Below are 21,204 nucleotides of genomic sequence, written 5' to 3' on the forward strand. Positions count from 1 at the left end.
GCTACTTTGTCCTGGATGGTGTCTAGCTTCTTGAGTGTTGTTGGAGCTGTACCATCCAGGCAAGTGGAGAGAATTCCATCACACTCCTGACTTGTGCCTTGTAGATGCTGGACAGACTTTGGAGGGTGAGGAGGTGAGTTACTCGCTGCAAAATTCCTAGCTCCACATGAGCCCCCTCCTGCCCTAGTTCACCTTCACAAGTATCTCTATCCTGCTGCTGACAGTTGCACAACTGTGACTCAGGTTAGCAGGGAAACATCAGCTTCATTCAGCGCCTAGCTCAAATCACGGCTAAAACTTGTGCTGGTTGTTCCTATTTCTCATGTTCCAATGCTCTTGCGTCCTGCCCATGTCTCACCCCGCAATATGTTCTGTGGCTAACATGATCCTTCTCTTCATCACTAACCAAAAGTTTTCTTCTTGACTTTAGGGGGACCCTGGAGAATCTGGTTTCCCTGGGCTGATGGGAGTATTTGGACCCAAGGTATTGTATTTGAAGATGTTTTGTGAACTTTATTTTCATCCTGTGTTTGCTGTTGCTTTTTGGGGCACTTTTTGCCCATCCCAGCTTGTCCATTCCTCTGCAACCAGGGAGACTGAGCATTCAGGGCCAAAAGAGCAAGTGTTCACTGGTTTAGAGATATTCTCAAACTAACTTTGCAACTATCTTTTGCAGCCACTGTTTCTGCGATGCACTGTGCATATAAATGACAGGAGGTAGACTAATGAATCTCCATTTACAGTGGATAGCATGAATATTTTATGATGCAGATTCAATAGTAACCTTCAAAAGTGAATTGAATACTTGAAAAGGAAAAATTTACAGGGCAATGGGGAAAAAGCAGGAGAGTGGGACCAATTGGATAGCTCTTTCAATGAGCCAGCAAAGGCATGATGGGCTGAATGGCCTCCTCCTGTGCCATATGATTCTATGAAAATTGAAATGAACTTGAAAATATAATCTGCCCAATCTCAATCCTGCCTTTTTCTAGATCCATATTAAAAGCACCATCAAACAATTAGCCCCTTGCGTGCAAAGCCAACAAGTGGGCAGGTGTAATCTGGAAAAAAATCGAAGACTTCTCAATTTCACCTGTATGTGCAATAATGTGTACTTGCACAGTTCTGATCCAGCACAAAGTATTCTTCCAAGCCTCCTGACCTGAGAACCAGAGAAATTCGTTATCCCCAAACTGTGCAGAGTCATGAAAACCCAACACAAACCAAACATTTTTTACCTGTGTTTGTTACCTGATCTATTCCCTTTAATAAAACAGGTCTCATTACTCACTAAATCCATCTTATCGCAGTTTAAATAATCATGCCGGTCAGATGATGAATAACAAGATTACATAGAAGTTGCAGCACAGTTTGCCACCTCCTACAAATGTTGATATTGAGTGACTTAAGTGCAAATCATTAATGTAACTTCTGAATAGCAGTGGTCCCGGCACCAAGAATACCACTTGCCACCTTCCTCCAAGCTGACTAACCAGCCTCTACCCCTACTCTCGATTTTTTTCACTGCATGAATGAAATGTCACGAACACGCAGTTGCTGCATAATCCCTTCCTCCGCGCTGGAGGCTTTTTAAAATTCTTTCATGGGATGTGGGTGCCAACATTTGTTGCCCCATCCCTAATTGCCCTTGAGAACTGAGTGTCTTGCTCAGCCATCACAGAGGGCAGTTCAGAGTCAGCCACATTGCTGTGGGTCTGGAGTCACATGTAGGCCAGATTTCCTTTCCTAAAGGGGCATTAGGGAACCGGATGGGTTTATGCAACAATTGATTATAGTCATCATGGTCACCATTACTGAGGTTAGGGTCAGAATCTCCGGGCCGGTGAGCAGGGCAGGGCCCACTCGCCGACGCGTAATATGACGTTGGGTGTGCATCCTGACATATCACCGCACGTCATTCAGATCTTCAGTTCAGCGGGCGCGCACCGAAGTCGGCTGCATGCCGTCCAAACTGTCAAAGGCCTGTTAAAGCCGTTCAAACAGCAATTCAAATAATTAACTGAGCGGCCCGTCCAACCTTAAAGTTGGCGGGGGGCAGGCGAAGAGCCCAGGCGGCCTTCGCATTTATCATGGAACCTCATTCACGGGCGGGATGAGGTTTCATGAGGGTTTTTAAACTTTAATAAAAATTTTCCAAAAAATTCATAGACATGTCCCAGCTCATGTGACACTGTCACATGAGGGGACGTGTCTTAAAAAATTTCTTTTTCCCTTTATTTAAATTTTTATATATCACATGGCTACCTCAGGGAGATTTCTGCGCTCTTTCGCGCGCATGCACCAAAGAGCGCAGGCCCCAACTCAGCCTACTCCCCCCGCCCGCACAGGGAGCGTTCAGCACTTCCGGGTGTGCGTCACGTTGTGCGGGTCTTAATTGGCCCACCCATGTAAAATGGTGGTGCGCCCCCTCCTGCCCAACGGGGAGAAAATTCTCCCTTAGCTTTCAATTCCAGATTTATTAATTGAATTTAAATTCCACCAGCTGCCATGGTGGGATTTGAACCCATGTCCCTGGGTCTCTGGATTACTAGTCTAGTGATATTACCACTATGCCACCATCTCCCCAAATTTATTGTGAAATACTAAATGCATTTTGCTTGCAACAGGTTTCAAAGTTCTTTGAAGCCAGTTAATAATCTTGGTGCTTCTGTTACAAAAATCAGGGTCTGTCCTGTTTGACACCTGTCTTTGGAGTAGTTTACGAGAATTATCTGTATTAATGGTCAGGAAGTTTATACTCTTTAGAGTTTATTTCATATCATTTGGACATTTTGGAAAGTGCATTAGTTTCATCCCAGTTTAGGATCTCTGGGCATCCATTCAAACAGGTGAATTTGAGTACAACACATGGCTCTGGTAACATGTGATCAGACATGTGACTCACTTGGTCCATGGTTAGCCTGTGAACAGGCCATTTAACTCAGCAAGTCCACACTGGTTTATATCATGGGATTCAACAAATTTAACCCCCAATCTCCAGCCCATCTAATATTCCTCTTCTTAAAGCTACAACCCAATTCACTTTTAAAAGCATTCATCAATTCTCCTTGTAACCAAAAATTGCAAATTCTATTCAATCTCTTTGTAAAGGGTTTTTTTTTCTATCCTCACTTTGATTCATCATGTGTTTGTCTAAATTTGTGCCCTCTTATAAATATCACCGTTTCCATTATCAGAACCTTTTCATCGGGTCACCTTTTGTTTTTCATCTCTAGTTTCCAGTCTTCTCAAGTCTTCTTTTCATTCTAAATCATCCCTGGTCATATCCTAGTGATGCTACCCTGCACCTTGTCTATCCAATGTAATAGCCTGCCACAATGATGTGCACAACTCCAACTGCAGCCTAACTAAAGTCTTTGACAAGTTTAACTTTGCTTCCTTGTTCTATGTTCTATACCTTTAGATTCGTTTTGCCTTTTTATAATGCTCTTACCTCCTCGTGCCAGCACCTTTAAATGTCTATGTATGTGTAAACCAAAGTGTCTCTGTTTCACTTAATACCCTACGTTACAATTCTACCTCCTTACTTCTTAGATGTATTATCTCCCCTTTTCTACACTAGATGCAATAATGTTCCCTCTAATCTTTCTTTAATAGAAAGAAAGATGTGCATTTATATAGTGCTTTTCATGGCCACAGGGCGTCCCAAAGCACTTTACAGCCGATGAAGTACTTTTTGAAGTGTAGTCACTGTTGTAATGTAGGAAACACGTCAGCCAATTTGTGCACAGCAAGCTCCCACAAACAGCAATGTGATAATGGCCAGATAATCTGCCTTTGTGATGTGGATTGAGGGATAAATATTGCACAGGACACCAGGGATAACTCCCCTGCTCTTCTTTGAAATAGTGCCATAGGATCTTTTACATCCAACTAAGAGGGCAGACAGGGCATCTCATCCAAAAGGCAGTACCTCCAACAGTGCAGTGCTCCCTCAGTACTGCACTGGGAGTATCAACCTTAACTTTTATACTCAAGTTCTGGAGAGAGACTCAAACCCAGAGCCTTGCAGTGAGGTTGAGTGTCTTGGGCTACAGGAAGATATAAACGGGATGGTCAAATGGGCAGATAAGTGGCAGATGGAATTTAACCCTGAAAAGTGTGAGGTGATACACTTTGGAAGGAGTAATTTGACAAGGAAGTATTCAATGGACGGCATAACACTAGGAAGTTCTGAGGAACAAAGGGACTTTGGAGTGTGTCCATAGATCTCTGAAAGTGGAGGGGCATGTTAGTGGGGTGGTAAAAAAGGCATATGGGACACTTGCCTTTATCAATCGAGGCATAGATTACAAAAGTAGGGAGATCATGTTGGAGTTGTATAGAACCTTGGTGAGGCCACAGCTGGAGTACTGTGTGCAGTTCAGGTTGCCACATTATAGGAAGGATGTGATTGCACTGGAGAGGATGCAGCGGATGTTGCCTGGGATGAAACATTTAAGTTATGAAGAGTGGTTGGATAGACTTGGGTTGTTTTCGTTGGAGCAGAGAAGACTGAGGGGCGACCTGATCGAGGTGTACAAGATTATGAGGGGCATGGACAGGATGGATAGGGAACAGCTGTTCCCCTTAGTTGAAGGGTCAGTCACGAGGGGACATAAGTTCAAGGTGAGGGGCAGGAGGTTTAGGGGCGATGTGAGAAAAAACTTTTTTACCTGGAGGGTGGTGACGGTCTGGAATGCACTGCCTGGGAAGGTGGTGGGGGCAAGTTGTCTCACATCCTTTAAAAAGTACCTGGATGAGCACTTGGCACGTCATAACATTGAAGGCTATGGGCCAAGTGCTGGTAAATGGGATTAGGTAGGTAGGTCAGGTGTTTCTCACGTGTCGGTGCAGACTCGGTGGGCCAAAGGGTCTCTTCTGCACTGTGAGATTCTGTGATTCTTGCGATTGAGAGGCAAGATTGCTACCAACTGGGCCACCGCTGGCACACACTTGTTGGATGTGGTTTCATGCACTTCCCGGTATATTCCAGATTGCTGCACGACCCCACACCCATGCAGCGTCAAGGGAACACTTGGCCCCTCCACACAAACCCCCCCCACCTCCGCCTGCACTATCACTGCACTATCACATCGCCCACCAACACTCGCTATGCGAAGAACAGTTCATGAGCCAGAACATAGTGGGAAAAAATAATTAATTTAGGAAAACTGTAGACTGATCTGGGACTCTGCCTTTCAAATTTGGAATGGTATATAATTTATTGGATATGTAAGAATGCACTTACTTTATGAACTGCGTACAGCTATAATTTATAAATCCTGCAAACACTTAACAGTCAGTTGTTCAATGAGACGATATTGTGGTCTCACATCTCCCTCTGCTGTAGTCATTTATACCCAGTAGCTCTCCAGTAGCCACCATATGCTTTTCATTACATTCTCTGAATGAAGATAGTGATTCCTGAGACACACACAAAGCTTCTTTCATACAAAAGATCTCTCTTTAAAATTCTCTGCACTCTATAAAGCTGCCACACAGTTCGGGAAAATCATTCCTGCAGAGGTCACTCAAAAGTTTCGTTTAAATTTCTTTATCAAAGTTTGAATAATTTATTGAAAGGAGTGAAAGTGGAAATGAATTATATTGCCCTCTAACAAAGGTTGATGGTGAGTTGAGGAAAACAGGAGTCAACTTGCATTTTAAAACTACAAGAGAGTGGCAGACCCTAGTCAGTTCAACACGTGATATCCTCCACAACAACCCTCCTGGCCCTGTCCATAATCCTCCATCTTTATATCCCCAACTTCCTACCGTTTGTGATCACCAACTTATCTGTGTCTCCAAGATTCCTCATGAAGTTTCTTGTCTTCAAGGTTGCACCATCTTCTCCAACACTCAAGACCCCTCCCCAACTAACTCTCAACACCCATTGCTCCATATCTTTGAAACCTCTCATCTGCTTTCATCTCCTGAAAAGCCCCCCTTCCCGCCATCTCTTACACCCCTCAAGTAATGCCCCTCACACACTCACCTTCTCCACCTGCCTCATAGTTGAGTCTTTTCCTCCTCCCTCAACCCTGTTTCCTATTTCTCCTTTTCCCACATCCACATCCCCTGCCTCCAGTTATCCCAGTACTGCAGTACTGCCTCTCTCAGTGAGAAAGGGGGACATCAAGGCTAAATCAGCATCCCAGATTCCAGTGGTGACGCTGCAATCCCATCAGTTGTGTTCAATGTGCTGTAGTGTTCCTCTGTTCCATTACCTGTAAAAGCAGGGACTTTAGTAGCATGGTGAAGAGGAAACTGGTAGCGTTAATTGTATTTTGTTTCTTTATTCCTTCATGGGATGTGGGCATCATTGGCAATGCCAGCATTTGTTGCCCATCCCTAACTGCCCTTAAACTGAGTGACTTGCTAGGTCATTTCAGAGTGTAGTTAAAAGTCATGCAGATCCAGAGTCACTAATAGGCCAGACCAAGTAAGGATGGCAGATTTCTTTCTCTTAGTGAGCCAAGTGTGCTTTTACAACAAATAATGATTGCTTCATTGTCACTATCACTAGCTTTATATTCCAGATTTTTAATAATTGAATTTACATTCTACCAGCTGCTATGGTAGGATTTGAACCCAAGCCCCAGAGCATTAGCCTGGCCCTCTGGATTACTAGTCCAGTGACATTACCACTACACCACCATATCTATTAAATTAATTGAGCATTTAATTGTACTCGGGTGGTGGGCATTAACTGGGGATTCACTAGGGCTCCTATAGATACGAACATACTGAAATTGTGTTTGCTGGGTTTGGAATTTGTGGCTCTGTAAACAAAGGCTTATAACTATGTAAAGACCAGGCTCCAGTTCTATCACTGGTTAACCAGTGTCTGGCTATCTGCCATGTAACAGGTGGGAGGTTTGAGAATGTTGGGAAGTGGTTGAGGGCTTCACATTGGAGATTTCACATGGACAAGAAAAGATAGGTGGGAGGGAATTGAACTGTACAGAAAGCAAGTGACCAGATAGACCTGGAGCAGGCCAAGTCACTTGGGTTGTAAAATTCAGCGGCATTTGTGCAATCAAGGGTTTTAATATCATGCAGGAGGAGTTGTGACTCTATTGGGTAGTGCCCCTTCCTACAAGCCAGCAAACTCAGTCCGCAGTCTAGGACTAGATGGCCACGGAAGGAGTGTTTGTGATGTGGCCAAGGTTGATAATCAGTCTGCGATTCCTTCTGAACATTTCCTCACTACTTTTCAAAGGAAAAGAGTGTGTGAAAATACGCAAAACTAACAAACAAACCTCAAGTGTCTGGTAATAATTATTTAAGCTAACTGTGTCACAGCCTTTTCCAGAGTCCAGCATTCCAAACTTAGCCATGCACACAAACATTTGAAAAGGATAATGTGATGTCCCCCAGGGTATTTTCCATGAGCTGATTAGAATCTCACAGGATTCAGTGACCTCGAGTACGTTTGCTTGAAGTTGTTGGCAAGCTTGTTTGACCAATGCTTTTGATTTTAACATTTATTTTAATGAATTAAGTAAGACAGTGCAGATTTAATTCAACGTTTCACCTTCAAGCTTGGTGAATTTGTTGATAAAAAATGTTTTCTTTACAATGGTGCCTTCATAGCCTGGAAACCACTCACTGAACTAACCAGCAAATGTTGCTCATGGCCAACATTATATGTACAGCAGATGTTGGGTAATTTTAAATAATTGTTCATAAACTCATTGATAAGTATCAACAAATGGGCATGAACATTTGTTGAGACCTGTGTAAGCAGATTAACTCTGACTTAAACTAGTTAGGGTGTAATCAGTATTGACATCTTCCTGTAAACAGCCTGATTATGTACATGTGTTCACGTTGAAGGAGCTGCATTGAAATGTTTAATTTTTATTTATTCATCCTTAAGGAAATATTTAAATAGTGTGTGGGTCACCCTTGGGCGACAAGGAGTTATTTGTCTCTCTATCTCTCTATTACAACCATGTGGCTGTTTCCAATGGTAACAATTGGCATTACCCACGGCACTAAGAGACAGTTTGCATGTACACAGATGACGGCATCAACACTCAGTAAAAATATAGTTGAACTCACAGTTTACTAAAGTAATTACTTTTGTTTTCAGTAAGGTAATTAATGTGGATCTGTTCTCGGAAGCTGTTTGCCCCCAGCATCCACATATCAAAAGAATAAATCCCTACTTAACCTTTGTTTCAAAGTCTGGAACTCGAATCTAGGACGAGATTAAAACCATCTAACTCACTGAGCACCTTTCTATAGCAACCTTTGTTGTGGTGTTATTGAAGTCTTTTAGTGCAGCAGAAAGATAAACGATCATGCCTAAGTGCTGGAAATTGGGAACGAGAGCAGAAAGTGTTGAAAATTTACTGCGGACCACTCTGCATCTGTAAAGAGCACAGGCAGGTTTTTCTCATAGAGTCATAGAATTGTACACTGTTATGTTCCTTCTATCGGGTCACTCTGCTCAGCAAACAGGGTCGCTCACCTATCTACCGGTGGGTGGGTTGGTAAACAAGATACTGCAGACGCAGAGACCAATGTAAGATGAAGCCTATTTCTAAACCACTGATTAACACTGTAGCCTGTGCTACACAGCAGTTGGGTAATACAGTCACGTGGTCAATCTGCTCACATTCTCTTAAAGGGGTATTGCATCTCAGATTACCACATCCCCCCCCTTTACTTGAAAGTACAATTTACAGTCTGTACAATATATAAACTATTTACATAAATAAACTATTTATAAATTCAGTCTCTCTGGAGGCTTCTTCAAACATGTTGAATGTCGTAGTTCTATGATTTCGGATGGTTTATCCGAGGCCTCTCTCAGGAGTCATCTGTCCACTAGGCTCTCCAGTAGGAACCTGTAAGTTTGTCTCTTTGACAGTCTCAGACTCAACAAATCCTACAGGCACTTCCAAACCAAGTGGAGTTCCTTCCACATATGGTATAGACTCCAACAGGAATGCTTTCACACTCTTTTGGGCCCAACCGCATGCACTTCTGCTGCCCCTCCCCTCCAAGTTCAACAATATGAAGGTCAACTGTCAGGAAGGTTCTCAAAATCAGGATGTTGGGCAAGGCTAAATTCAACACAGTATGATCAGCTCCCTGTTTAAAAAAATTTCTGGGGCCTTGTTAGTAATTCCACATTTTCTTCTTATGCATCTTCTTTTGATGGCTTTTCTTCTTGGCAATGTTGACTTTAATCTTGGCCTTCTTTTCAATTTCCCTATTGACCAGACTAGGCTCAGGTATAAGCTCAACTTGAGTGAACTCAGCGGTTGAGTCTTTCAGCATTTCCTCATCCGTCAGCTCCTTTGAAAACTCAGGGGTCTCTATTTTTAAAGCTTCTTGGCTTTCACATAGCTGATTCTTCAGCTCTTCCATTTCTTTTTTGTAGTTGTTAGTTGTTTCCTGGAGAATTAAGCCTTGTTGTGTTTTCTCTGCTAATTTATTCTTCATCTCAGCCAGAGATACGCTGAATTCTTTCTGTTCTTTGTCATACTTTTTTTAGTGATATAAATTGGGATCTGAGGGAATCTTGCAATACGCAAAAGTCCTTCAGCAGGTTTTCTTTTTCTTTTTTGGAGGTTACTGGCTTCAACTCAAACTCTGTCCTGAAGCACCAGCTCTACGAATTCCTTTTATTGAGTTTTTACACACTCATTTTTCCAAACCAGTAGCATTGCCTGCTTCTGACTGAGGTCTCAACAGTCTCTCAAGATTAATCTCTTGACCAGTTCCTTCCAAGGAGACTCGATCCTCTGCCTGCTATCACTATTAGGGGTAAATTAACAGACTGATTTCCATACAGTACTGGAACCTTGCATATACCTCTTACTCATATGTCTTCACCATATGTCTTTAACTTAGCATCTGAATTTTCCATATTTAGTGAGTGGTCTCCTCCATTCAGATATTTGAATGCATGTTCCCCTATAACTCTCGTGGATGCCCCTATATCCACCTCCATTCAGATGGGATTCCTGTTGTCTTTCACTGTCACGTAGATTGGCTCTGTTTTACCCATTTTTAAGTTGTGTAGTGAGTAAATACCTGGCTCTGTTTCTTCTGGTTCCCCTATTATGTGGATTTCACAATTTCTACCTTTTTGCTTAAAGTTTTACCTTCATCTGTCTTTACAATATCGCATAATGTGCCCATTACGATGGCAGTAGAAACACTCGATTCTTTTAAGTTGTCGTTCGCTTGCAGGCTGTCTGGTTCCAGTTCTGCCGTTATTATTGTGGGTTTTCTCTGTTAAACCTTTGCTTTTTGCTGGCCTGTTAATGGAGGCTGTTTCCTGCCTTTCCGCGGAGCCTGGCACTTCCGCGCCATTTCTAACCAGTGCTTTCCTCCTGATGTGAAGGATGGAACCATTTTGTGCCTCTTTGATTGTTTCTGAATCCCTGACTGTGCTCTCCATTGTGAGTACCAACTCCAGCGCCTTGCTGAAGTCTAAATTTGTTTCTGAGAACAACCTTTTTTGAATGGCATCTTCATTACTCTCACATACTAATCGGTCTCTTAACATGTCGTTAATCGACCTCCCGAGCTCACAGTGCTCTGTCAGTTGTTTTAAAGCTGCTACTTAGCAAGCGACTGTCTCTCCAGAGGCGCGACACCTCAAATTAAATTTAAAATGCTGCGTTGTTACTGAGGGTTTTGGCTGAAAGTGGCTTTTCACGAGATTTACCAACTCATCAAAGCTCTCGGGATTTGGGTGCCGTTAGACTATGAATTAGGCTGTATGTTTTACTGCCACATGTCGATAAGAGGGTCGCTCGCGTCTTCTCCTCCCCCAATATGTCATTGGCCAAAAAGAAGAAAGCGAGGCATTCAATATAATGTTACCAGTCATTGGTGGTCTGACCGAACAGTTCGATACGGTCAAACTGTGGCATACTGGATGGAGATAACTTCAACGACTATGATGAAGGCTGTACTCATAATCACCTTGCAAGGTACAGCTGATGCACTTCTGTTTAATTTTCGTGGCTTTCTTTGGTGATGTCTACTGGTCGTGATTTTCCTCGTTGCCAGTTGTTATGTTCCTTCTGTCGGGTCGCTTTGCTCAGCGATCACAGTTGCACGCCTATCTACTGTTGAGTGAGTTGGTGAACTCACTCAAGGATCCTTCGACAGCACCTTACAAACCCACAACCACTACCATCTAGAAGGACAAGGGCAGCAGACAGATGGGAACACCACCACCTGGAAGTTCCCCTCCAAGTCACTCACCATCCTGACTTGGAAATATATCGCCATTCCTTCACCGTCGCTGGGTCAAAATCCTGGAACTCCCTTCCTAACAGCACTGTGGGTGTACCTACACCACATAGTCTGCAGCGGTTCAAGAAGGCAGCTCATCACCACCTTCTCAAGGGCAACTAGGGATGGGTAATAAATGCTGGTCCAGCCAGCGAAGCCCACATCCCGTGAATGAATATTAAAAAAAAACAAGATACTGCAGATGCAGAGACCAATATAAGATGAAGCACATGCTGTTTATTAACACAAGTAACAGAGCGCTAACACATGTGCTTCTCCAACCAGACCCTATTCTAAACCACTGATTAACATTGTAGCCCGTGCTACACAGTCATTGGGTAATACAGTCATGTGGTCAATCTGCTCACATTCTCTTAAAGGTATATTGCTCCTCAGATTACCACATACAGCACAGAATGAGGCCATTCAATCTATCAAAGACTGAGCCGGTTCTTTCAAAGAACAGCCAAGTTAGCCTAACCCGCCCCATATTCCCACAATTCTTTTCTCCTTCAAGTATTTACTTAATTCCTTTTTGAAGACCATTACTGAATCTTCCCACCATCCTCTCAGGCGCTGCATTCCAAACCCCAGTCACTCATTGAATAAACATGTTTTTCCTTATGCTGCCACTGGCTGTTTTGCCAATCACCTTAAATCTGCGCCCTAGACTCTTCAGCTTTTGGAAACAGTTTCTCTTTATTTACTCTGTCTAAACCCCTAAACACCTCTATCAAATCTCCCCTTAACGTTCTCTGTTCTGTGGAGAACACAGTGTGGTTTCTTCTATATTGGAGGGTGCAAATGCAGATAAGGTGATCGCTTTGATGAACATCTCCATTCTGTACACAGGTGTGACCCCCAGCTCCCTGTCGTTTGCCATTTCAATTCCAAATCCCACTCCAGCTTCCACATCTTTGGCCTTCTCCAACATTCCAATCACTCACAACACAAGTTCAAGGCACAGCAGCTCACCTTTCTAATGGGCTTCCTACAGCCCTCTGATCTTAATATTGACTTTAAAAACTCCGAGTTGAACTACAGCTCCCATTTTCTCTCCGGCAACAAGTGCTGGTGATGTAGGATGAGTGCGCTTCTGCTTCCAGGGATTTTCAGATTTCAGAGGGAGGGAGGGGGGTCCCGTCACCTCCAGGACGGTCCTGGGATAGAACCACTCCCAACCCTGTCAGATTAACGCTTGTGGATTCGTCTACACAATTCATCTGAACTAAACTGTGACAAAACAAGGACAGAGAACAGCAGCAAAAGTCAAGAGCCCACATGTGGTGACTCCAAACACAAGAAAGTATTTAATTATTCTGCAAGCGAGTTTTTAATAAAAATCTAGAACATTACTGAAATGATGTATACTCAACAGCTCAGGCTCTGACAGGCTTTAAAAGAACTGAAAAGAGTTCAGTAAGACAGCGATAAGGCCAAAGGTAAACAAAATAGCACTCCAAAATGGAAAGGTCAGCCGGAGAAAAATGCATTCTGCTCACCTCCTCTAAGACGTTTCTTAAACCTACCTCTTTGACCAAGCTTTTGGTCATCTGTCCTAATATCTCCTTATGTGGCTTGATGTCAAATTTTGTTTCGTAACACCCCTGTGAAGCACCTTGAGATATTTTATACGTTAAAGGTGCTGTTTAAATGCAAGTTATTGTTATTGTAATTTTGTAACCTGACACACACACATTCAAACAGTCAGCAACTCCAGAACTTAAACACTCAAACACCCAGTCTTCTGAGGACCAACAGTTCTGCGTAGCTCCAGTTCCTAGTGATGGCTCCTCCATGCTCTCCTGAATCTTTGAGTGGGCCGTAATTAGCAGCATGGAAGATTTAGTGCTTGCCAACTCGTGACTTTTCACCTATTTGACTCAGTGGCTGGAAATCCTGGCCTAGGGGTCATAGAAATGGGAAATCCCAGTCAAAAATACGATGGTTGTTAATTATTTTCTCCAGTGAGAGTGTGTGTATCGTGCCAGTTCTGGTCATTGTTTATTGATGTGGATCCAATTAGAATTCAGAACAGAAAGATCCATCTTCTGTGATCTTCTTCTTTTCGTTTAGGGTCATCCTGGTGATCTTGGTTTTACTGGGATCCAGGGCCCAAAAGGACCACCAGGATTAATGGTAAGCAATCGTTTATTGCAGGGAATTCAGAGGACCTCATCGAGTTTTAATTTCAATTGTTTTACATAATCTGTAACGGCACAACTTCTGTATAAAGGGCATGATGTATTCATGCCAATGGCTGTTTGAATAGCTGATTCGCTTTTCACCGAATCACTAATTGTAACTCAATAAAGCCCCAACACATTTAGTGTTTGAGTCTGTGCCTGCGATTCCCCTCCAGCCCTGCTCCATGTAATACATGAGCAAGGCAGCGTCCTTTAAATGAGCAATGAAAGATTATTCAATGGGCTACGCATAGGTCTTTAACTGAGTAACATTGGGTTGTTTAAATGAGCAATTCCATGTTGTTTGATAAGCATTGCAGGCTCCTTTAAATGACGTGTCGTACTACTTACGGAATTTGTGAGAAATTTAAAATTCTACAAGCAATCCTCATGTCCGACAAGTATCACTTTGTCACGTGGAATCAGTGTAAAGGCCTGGTTCACCGAAGGTGTTAATATACCTGTACTTCTATTGTGGATTCCTGCCAAGCATCCATCTTCAGTTCTGCATTATTGCAACACGACGTATAATCAGTGTATGCATGCATTTGAAGTTTGAGCCTAAAAGCGTGCGGTAAATTCAGTGCCTGTTAAAGGTGTTGGATTCCGCAGCTGTTGGGACTGGCCTTTCACTGGGCCCTTCCAAGTTTCGGTCTTTCGCAAATCTGGCAAGCCCGGGTCTCAATAAAACCCGATGCGAAAACAGCTCGAGACTTGGACATAAAATAGAATTCTGAAGCCGGATTGTAATTTGCACACATGACTTGGTAACGTGCTGTTTAAAAGCCGAACGGTCTCTAAACACTATTTCCTACCCAGGGCAAAAAAGGCATCATGGGTCCATTTGGCGTGACGGGTCCCACTGGGCATCCTGTGAGTAACCTCCATTTTGTCTTTATGAAGTTGAAAGAAGCAAAGGTCAAAAGTAATCGCTGTTACTCACAATTTTTGTAATATGTTAACTTAAGCATAAATTCTATGGTCCTTTGTTTTCTTAGGGTCCAAAAGGGTATAAAGGAAATCAAGGTGATACGGTAAGATTGATTGATTTGAAAGAATTAAAAGTCCATCTCTCTGCTTTGAGAATGGACACATTCGCTCAGCTCTTCAGTATGGTGGGCTGAAGTGCTATTCCTCAAGAGCTGCGTAAATTTATTCATTATTTTGTTTATTTTATTTTGTTCTGGTCAAGTCACAAATGATGAACAGAACATTTTTTCCCACTTCTTGTGATGAGACAGCGGGCTTTGCTTTGAAATTCTGAAAGTCACCTTCGATAATAAGGGAAATCATTTTCACATCTAGTTAAGCTGTCAATTGTAGCTCAGCGGGTAACACGTTGGCCTCTGAGTCGGGAGGCTGTGGGTTCGAGCCCTACTCCAGAAGTTTGAGCAGAAAATCACCTGCCTTTCAGACGATATGCTGAGGCCCTGTTGGCTCTCTCGAGTCAAAGTGAAAGGTCACATATCTGCCATTTTGAGATAGAGCAGGGGAGTTCTCCCTCATGTCCTGGCCAGTATTTATCCCTTAATCAACGCCGCTAAAAAGCCAATTATGTGAAGCTTGCTGTGCACAAATTGGCTGCAGCATCTCCTACATTACAACAGCAACTACGCTTTTAAAGAGCTCCCTGTCTGCTGTAAAGCGCTTTGCAGCGCCCCGAGGTTGCGAAAAGCGCTGTGAATAATAACAAATAAAAAAGTCAAGAGTTTGGAGAGTAGATGTGAGTCCACAGCTCAAGATTAGTGCAAAACTGTCAGCCTCACTCAGATAGTGTAAAAAGATTTGGACTGTGGTGAATGTAAAATTTGTAACAATACACTGGGGGAGGGGGGTGGCTAGAGATCAGGGGTATAAAGGGTAGAAACAAGTTCAAATGGCCAGTGAAGAGATTTGTGCCACTCATTTTGGGCCATTTGAGATCCGATTTTTCCACCTCTGGTGCTTGGGTTCTTATGAACCCTTGTGCCAATTGTTTTAAAGCAAAAAAAAATTGAATCTTGCTGAACAGAGACGTGTTGGCAAAATCTTTTGTCTTGCGTTCATCTGGACAAACACAAGAATGCCAAATTTCAAACAAACAACGATTCATACTACAGGAGAAAAAGGTGCCGATTGGTTGGCAAGTGAACTCTGATTGGCTGAGGTGTTTCCATGGAGAAAGAAACATGAACCAATAGCACCTCCCACCTCCTCCTCCCCCCCGCCACCCCCCACAACAAACTCCCAAGAAACTAAAGAAGATGCAAGGCTTGAACAAATTCCTTTTGTTTGCAGAGAACAGGTCCCTGTATATGAATGTATGTCACTTCTGGCAAACACAAATGAATCACATTATAAGCTCAACTGATAATCTTAAATTGGTTGTTATTGTAGCTATTAGCGCACTCAGGATTGTTCAGTGAGTGCTGCCCAATCGCGGAATCACATCTAACAGCAGACCCTTTGTTTTGGGTTTTGTAAATGTGGGCTGACCACCCCCTGCCAGCAGAGATGATTATAGTTCACTTTAGCACATGTTTAGTGTATGTGGTGATTGTAACTCTCTAATTAAGATGATGCAAGCTGAATGAGAATGATAAGTGTGCCAGCTGACTAGCCATTAGATTGATGTTACTAATTTAAAATTCTGGGTATCCGAATGGAACCTTTTTATTCTAATCTTTATCCCTTTTTTCCCCCTTCTTTGTTCCATGATTGGATTTCAGGGGCCACAGGGACCGACGGTAAGGTTCTCCTTTTATTTCACTCTTCAGACTAAAGTGAACTTTAACTTGGGCCACCAATTTGCAAAGTGTGACTGGTATGGTCTTGACTGGTGACAGAAAATAGGAGCCAATGATTTAACGTTCATGTGTTTCCATGAGACACGCTTCAAACTCCCTCAGCCCTAGTCCCACCAAGTCGCTGATCACCCAAGTTCTCTCCCTGGCTCCCGTGTTACTGATATTGTTAACCCTCCCCTCTCCTCAGCTACTGTCGCCCTGCCCTTCAAATCTGCCATCATCACCCTACTCCTCAAAAAACCAACCCTTGACCTTCCCATCCTTGCAAACCTCCCTTTGCTCTCCAAGCTCCTTGAACATGTTGTCACCTCCCAAATTTGTGCCCATCATTCCCGAAACTCTGTGTTTGAATCCCTCCAAATAGGTTTCTGCCCCTCCGCTGAACTGAAACGGCTCACCAAAGTCACAGATGACATCCCGTGTGACTGTGTCAGAGGTAAACTTTCCCTCCTCGTCCTTCTCAACCTGTCCGCAGCCTTTGGCACGGTTTAGCCACACCATCCTCCTCCATCACATCTCCACTGTTGTCCAGCTGAGTGGGGCTGTGCTCACCTGGTTCCATTCCCATCGATCTAATCGTAGCCAGAATATCACTTGCAATGGCTTCTCTTCCTGTTCCTGGATCATTACCTCTGTGCCCCAAGGATCTATCCTTGGCCCCCTCCTACTTCTCATCCACGTGTTGCCCCGGATAACATCATTCAAAAACGCAGTCTCAGTTTTCACACGTATGCTGACCACACCCAGCTCTCCCTCACCACCATCTCTCTCGACTCCTCCACTGTTGCTATATTATCATCCAGTACTGGATGAGCAGAAATTTCCTCCACTGTTGGGAAAATTGAAGCCAAGGAGCACAGAGATCACAGAGGGTTGTGGGGCTGGGGGAGATTACAGAGATAGGGAGGAGCGAAGCCATGGGAGGATTGGAAAACAAGGATGAGAATTTTAAAATCGAGGCATTGTTCATTAGAAACAGTTCGGCAACAAACTGGCAATGCCTCTTCTATTATCTAAGAATTTTCAGTGGAAAACTGTAGGGGACAATACTGTAGTGATTACGTCACTGTGCCAGTAACATAGAAACATAAAAAATAGGAGCAGGAGTAGGTCATTCGGCCCTTCGAGCCTGCTCCGCCATTCATTATGATCATGGCTGATCCTCTATCTCAAAGCCGTACTCCCGCTCTCTCCCCATACCCCTTGATGCTTTTTGAGTCTAGAAATCTATCAATTTGCTTCTTAAACATATTCAGCGACTTGGCCACAGCCTTCTGTGGTAGAGAATTCCACAGATTCACCACCCTCCGAGTGAAGAGGTTTCTCCTTCTCTCAGTCCTGAATGGCCTACCCCATATCCTAAGACTGTGACTCCTTGTTCTAGACCCCCCGCCCCGCACCCCAGCCAGAGGAAATATCATCCCCTGCATTGAGCTTGTCCAGCCCTGTCAGAGTTGCATACGTTTCAATAAGATCCCCTCTCATTCTTCTAAACCCCAGTGAATACAAGCCTCGTTGCCCCAGTCTCTCCTCATACGACAATCCTGCCCATCCCAGGAATCAGTCTGGTGAACCTAATAAACCAGTGATCTGGATTCCTGTCGCATAAGTTCAAATCCCACCATGTCCCCATCTCACTACCAGACTGCACTCTTCTCAAAAAAAAAATTGAAAAGCAGCATTATTCTTCCGACGGGAGTGGAATCTCAAACTATTGAGGTTGAAGACACCAGTGTGTTGCAATATAGATCGGGAGGCAGGAATATGTTCATATTCAACTTGTCTTTACACCGGAAAATGATGAGATACGTTATAACTTTTTTTAGGGTCCAGTAGGCCCACGAGGACTCCCTGGCCCACCGGTGAGTTTCTTTAATTGCATCTTTTAAATTTTTATCATTGCAGCAACATAATTTAATACTTTGAAACTTTGCGCTCAATATCCTCAGTAGAAAAACACAAAAGTCACAATGATCTATAAAAGCTCCAGCATTTACTTGTTGGTGAGATAACCTCTGATCTTTTGAACAGGGTCCTCCTGGAATTCAAGCCGCACTTGTAAGTTTATTTTTAAAAGTTATTTCATCTGTAATCTCTGCATCTGTTTCACAGCCATGCAGCGGCTGTAAACGATCGGAATAAGTGGACAGTGTTACAGCGGCACTTCTCATGGAAAGTTGAATTGTTACAAAGTCCCTTTGGGTAACTAGGCAGTTCTCCACCCTTCTCACAATCACAGAACAGTTGCGCACAGAAAGAGGCCATTCGCCCCATCATATCTGTGTGGGCTACTCCCAAGGAGCAATTTACCTAGTGCCACTCCCCATATTCCTGTTGGAATCCTGTTACAATAGAGTGCCTTCTTTAGTTTTTAAGTGAAGGCAGCTGCTCCTAATTGGGGAAAGATTAGGGCATTATACTTAAGTGTATATGAACTGGTTTACACCGATGTTGGGGGAATCCGTGCATGCGCCCCTATAAACCTGTGTTAAGGAAAAGACTGGCTCCAGATTTATTCTTTATTCAATGCATGAACAGTGACTTTAACACTCCGGCCTTCTCCCCGTATCCGTGCACATTCTTCCTTATTAGATAATCCAATTCCCTCGATTGAATCTGCCTCCACCACATTCTCAGGCAGCACATTCTAAACCCTAACCACTCGCTGCATGAAGAAGCTTTCCCTCATGTTGCTATTGCTTCTTTTGTCAATCGCCTTAAATAGTTGTCCTCTCGTTGCACCAATGGGAACAGTTTCTCCCTATCTACTCTGGCCAGGCCCCTCATGATTTTGGATGCGTCTATCAAATCTCCTCGCAACCTTCTCTTCTCCAAGGAACACAATCCCAGCCTCTCCCAATTTATCCACGTCACAATCCTATGATTGTTTCATGCTTTTTGTGAGAAATGTTTACCAAGTTCTCAGGTGTTATACTAATCAAGGGAAATGATTTGGAACAGAACAACATCACAGAAGCATCAATCCCCTTGTTCACTAGAACAAAATGTTATTGCCTCTTCTACTAATAAGAATGAAAAAAAGTGTAAAGTACAACCATGTAGTGACCAGTAAGCCTGAACTCCCAGGGTCATGAGTTCAAATCTCACCATGGCACCATCTCAGACTACCAGTCTGCTTCCTTCTTAAAAAAAAAACATAGCTTCATTGATCTTCCAACTAGGATGGGATCCCTAGCTTCTGAGATTGAAGGCATCAGTGTATTGAACTGCTGACAGTCTGCCGGTAACACTGGCCCTAAACTATAAATGCACACTCTGTCAGGTTATTTAACAATCGAGTCACAACATTGCGACTAAATAAACTGGCTGATTTAGCAAGCTAAAAAAGTGGTACAGCTAATATTAAATAGTAACTATTTTACGCATCATGTAATAACATTAAAATGGGTTAAATATTTATAAAATGCATTATGTACGGTGCAGTTATAGAGGCTTTAAACATTTCTAACATACTACAAAGGACATAAGAAGCAGGAGCAGGAGTAGGTCATATGGAGCTTGCTCCACCATTCAGCAAAGTCATCGCTAATCTTCCACCTCAATTCCTCTTTCCTACCCTCTCCCCATGTTCCTTGATTTCCTTAATGCCCAAAAAGTATCAATCTCAGCCTTGGATATACTCAACGACTGAGCATCCCTGGCTCGCTGGAGCAGAGGGACTCCAAAGATCCACAGTCCCTTGAGTGAAGCCATTTTTCCCCATCTCAGTCCTAAATTGCCGACCCCTCCTTCTGAGACTGTGACCCCGTGTTCTAGACTCTCTCTCCGGCCAGGGGAAAAAAAGCTACAGTAGGTAAGGGCGCAACAAAAAGGCCTCGGGCAACTTACAGCATGGGGGTGGCCCAATCGGCCCACCACTCCTGTGCTAACACTCTGCAAAAGCCCTCCTCACAGTCCCATCCCCTTGGTTTGAGTTTGAAGCACTTTCTGTTCTTATTTTGTACCATTTGTATCTTCAGAAACATGAAGAGCTAGGTGCTGCTTTACAAGCTTTTATCGAATCGAAAACTGCACTCAGGACCGAGGTAACCTAATGCTCCTCATCTGTGTGTTGATATCCTTGATCAGTTGGACCCATATTTTTGATATCTCCTGTATTAATATCCCATTGTAAAATGAATCGCCAAAGTAATCGTCAGCTGTAATTGTTAGAACCAACCTCTGTGTTTTCCTCATGCAGAACTATCAGAATTCAGACCTACCTTTGATTGACCAAGGAGCGGAGATCTTTAAGACCCTACACTACCTCAGTAATCTTATCCACAGCATTAAGAATCCCCTGGGCACCAGGGACAATCCGGCTCGTGTCTGCCGTGACCTCATGAACTGTGAGCAGCGAATGAATGATGGTGAGTCCATTTGCATCACGTTCCGGGGTTAACTTTTCTAGTAACGCAGGCACTGGCCGTGTCTTCACAACTCCGCCCCCGATTTGACCCTTTGCTGCTACACGTCATAAAATGAGACCAGACAGGAGGAAGCCATTCAGCCCCTCATGCCTATGTCAGCTTTTCAGTAGAGCAATCCCATTAGTCCCACTCCCCTGCTCATTCCCCAAAGCCCTGCAACTTTTTTTTCCAGTCAACTATTTGTCTAATTCTCTTTCAAAAGTTCCTATTGAATCTGCTTCCCCCCTCCCCACCCACCGCCCCCCCAGCCTTTCAGGCAGTGCATTCCAGATCACAACAACTCGCTGTGTAAAAAAATGTTTCCTCGTGTCGCCTCTGTCACCCCAATCTGTCTCCTCTGGTTCCCGACCCTTCTGCCACTGGAAACGGTTTCTCTTTGTTTAATCTATGTAAACTATTCGTGATTTTGAACACGCTTTCAAATCTTCTCCAAACCTATGGACGTATTAGTGTTTTCTAACGTCGCTCCCAGCTGACTGATCTGAAACGTGGAACCATTGAAAAGAGGCCACTCAGCCCATTGTGTCTGCA

General features: G+C 43.5%; 1 protein-coding gene across 2 annotated transcripts in view; it reads left to right on the forward strand.

Annotated features, from left to right (window-relative positions):
* The window catches only part of col27a1b (collagen, type XXVII, alpha 1b), a 605,111-nt gene that overhangs the window by 567,558 nt on the left and 16,349 nt on the right, over window positions 1–21,204 (forward strand). For both annotated transcript variants that reach the window (XM_078550110.1, XM_078550108.1), the window contains exons 50-58: window positions 431–484; window positions 13,348–13,410; window positions 14,277–14,330; window positions 14,456–14,491; window positions 16,166–16,183; window positions 18,070–18,105; window positions 18,275–18,301; window positions 20,224–20,289; window positions 20,445–20,613. In XM_078550110.1, coding sequence (XP_078406236.1) covers window positions 431–484; window positions 13,348–13,410; window positions 14,277–14,330; window positions 14,456–14,491; window positions 16,166–16,183; window positions 18,070–18,105; window positions 18,275–18,301; window positions 20,224–20,289; window positions 20,445–20,613 — 523 coding nt within the window. The remainder of the gene's footprint in view (window positions 1–430; window positions 485–13,347; window positions 13,411–14,276; window positions 14,331–14,455; window positions 14,492–16,165; window positions 16,184–18,069; window positions 18,106–18,274; window positions 18,302–20,223; window positions 20,290–20,444; window positions 20,614–21,204) is intronic.

The sequence above is a fragment of the Cetorhinus maximus genome, chromosome 10, assembly GCF_964194155.1.
Source record: "Cetorhinus maximus chromosome 10, sCetMax3.hap1.1, whole genome shotgun sequence".
Lineage (NCBI taxonomy): Eukaryota > Metazoa > Chordata > Chondrichthyes > Lamniformes > Cetorhinidae > Cetorhinus > Cetorhinus maximus.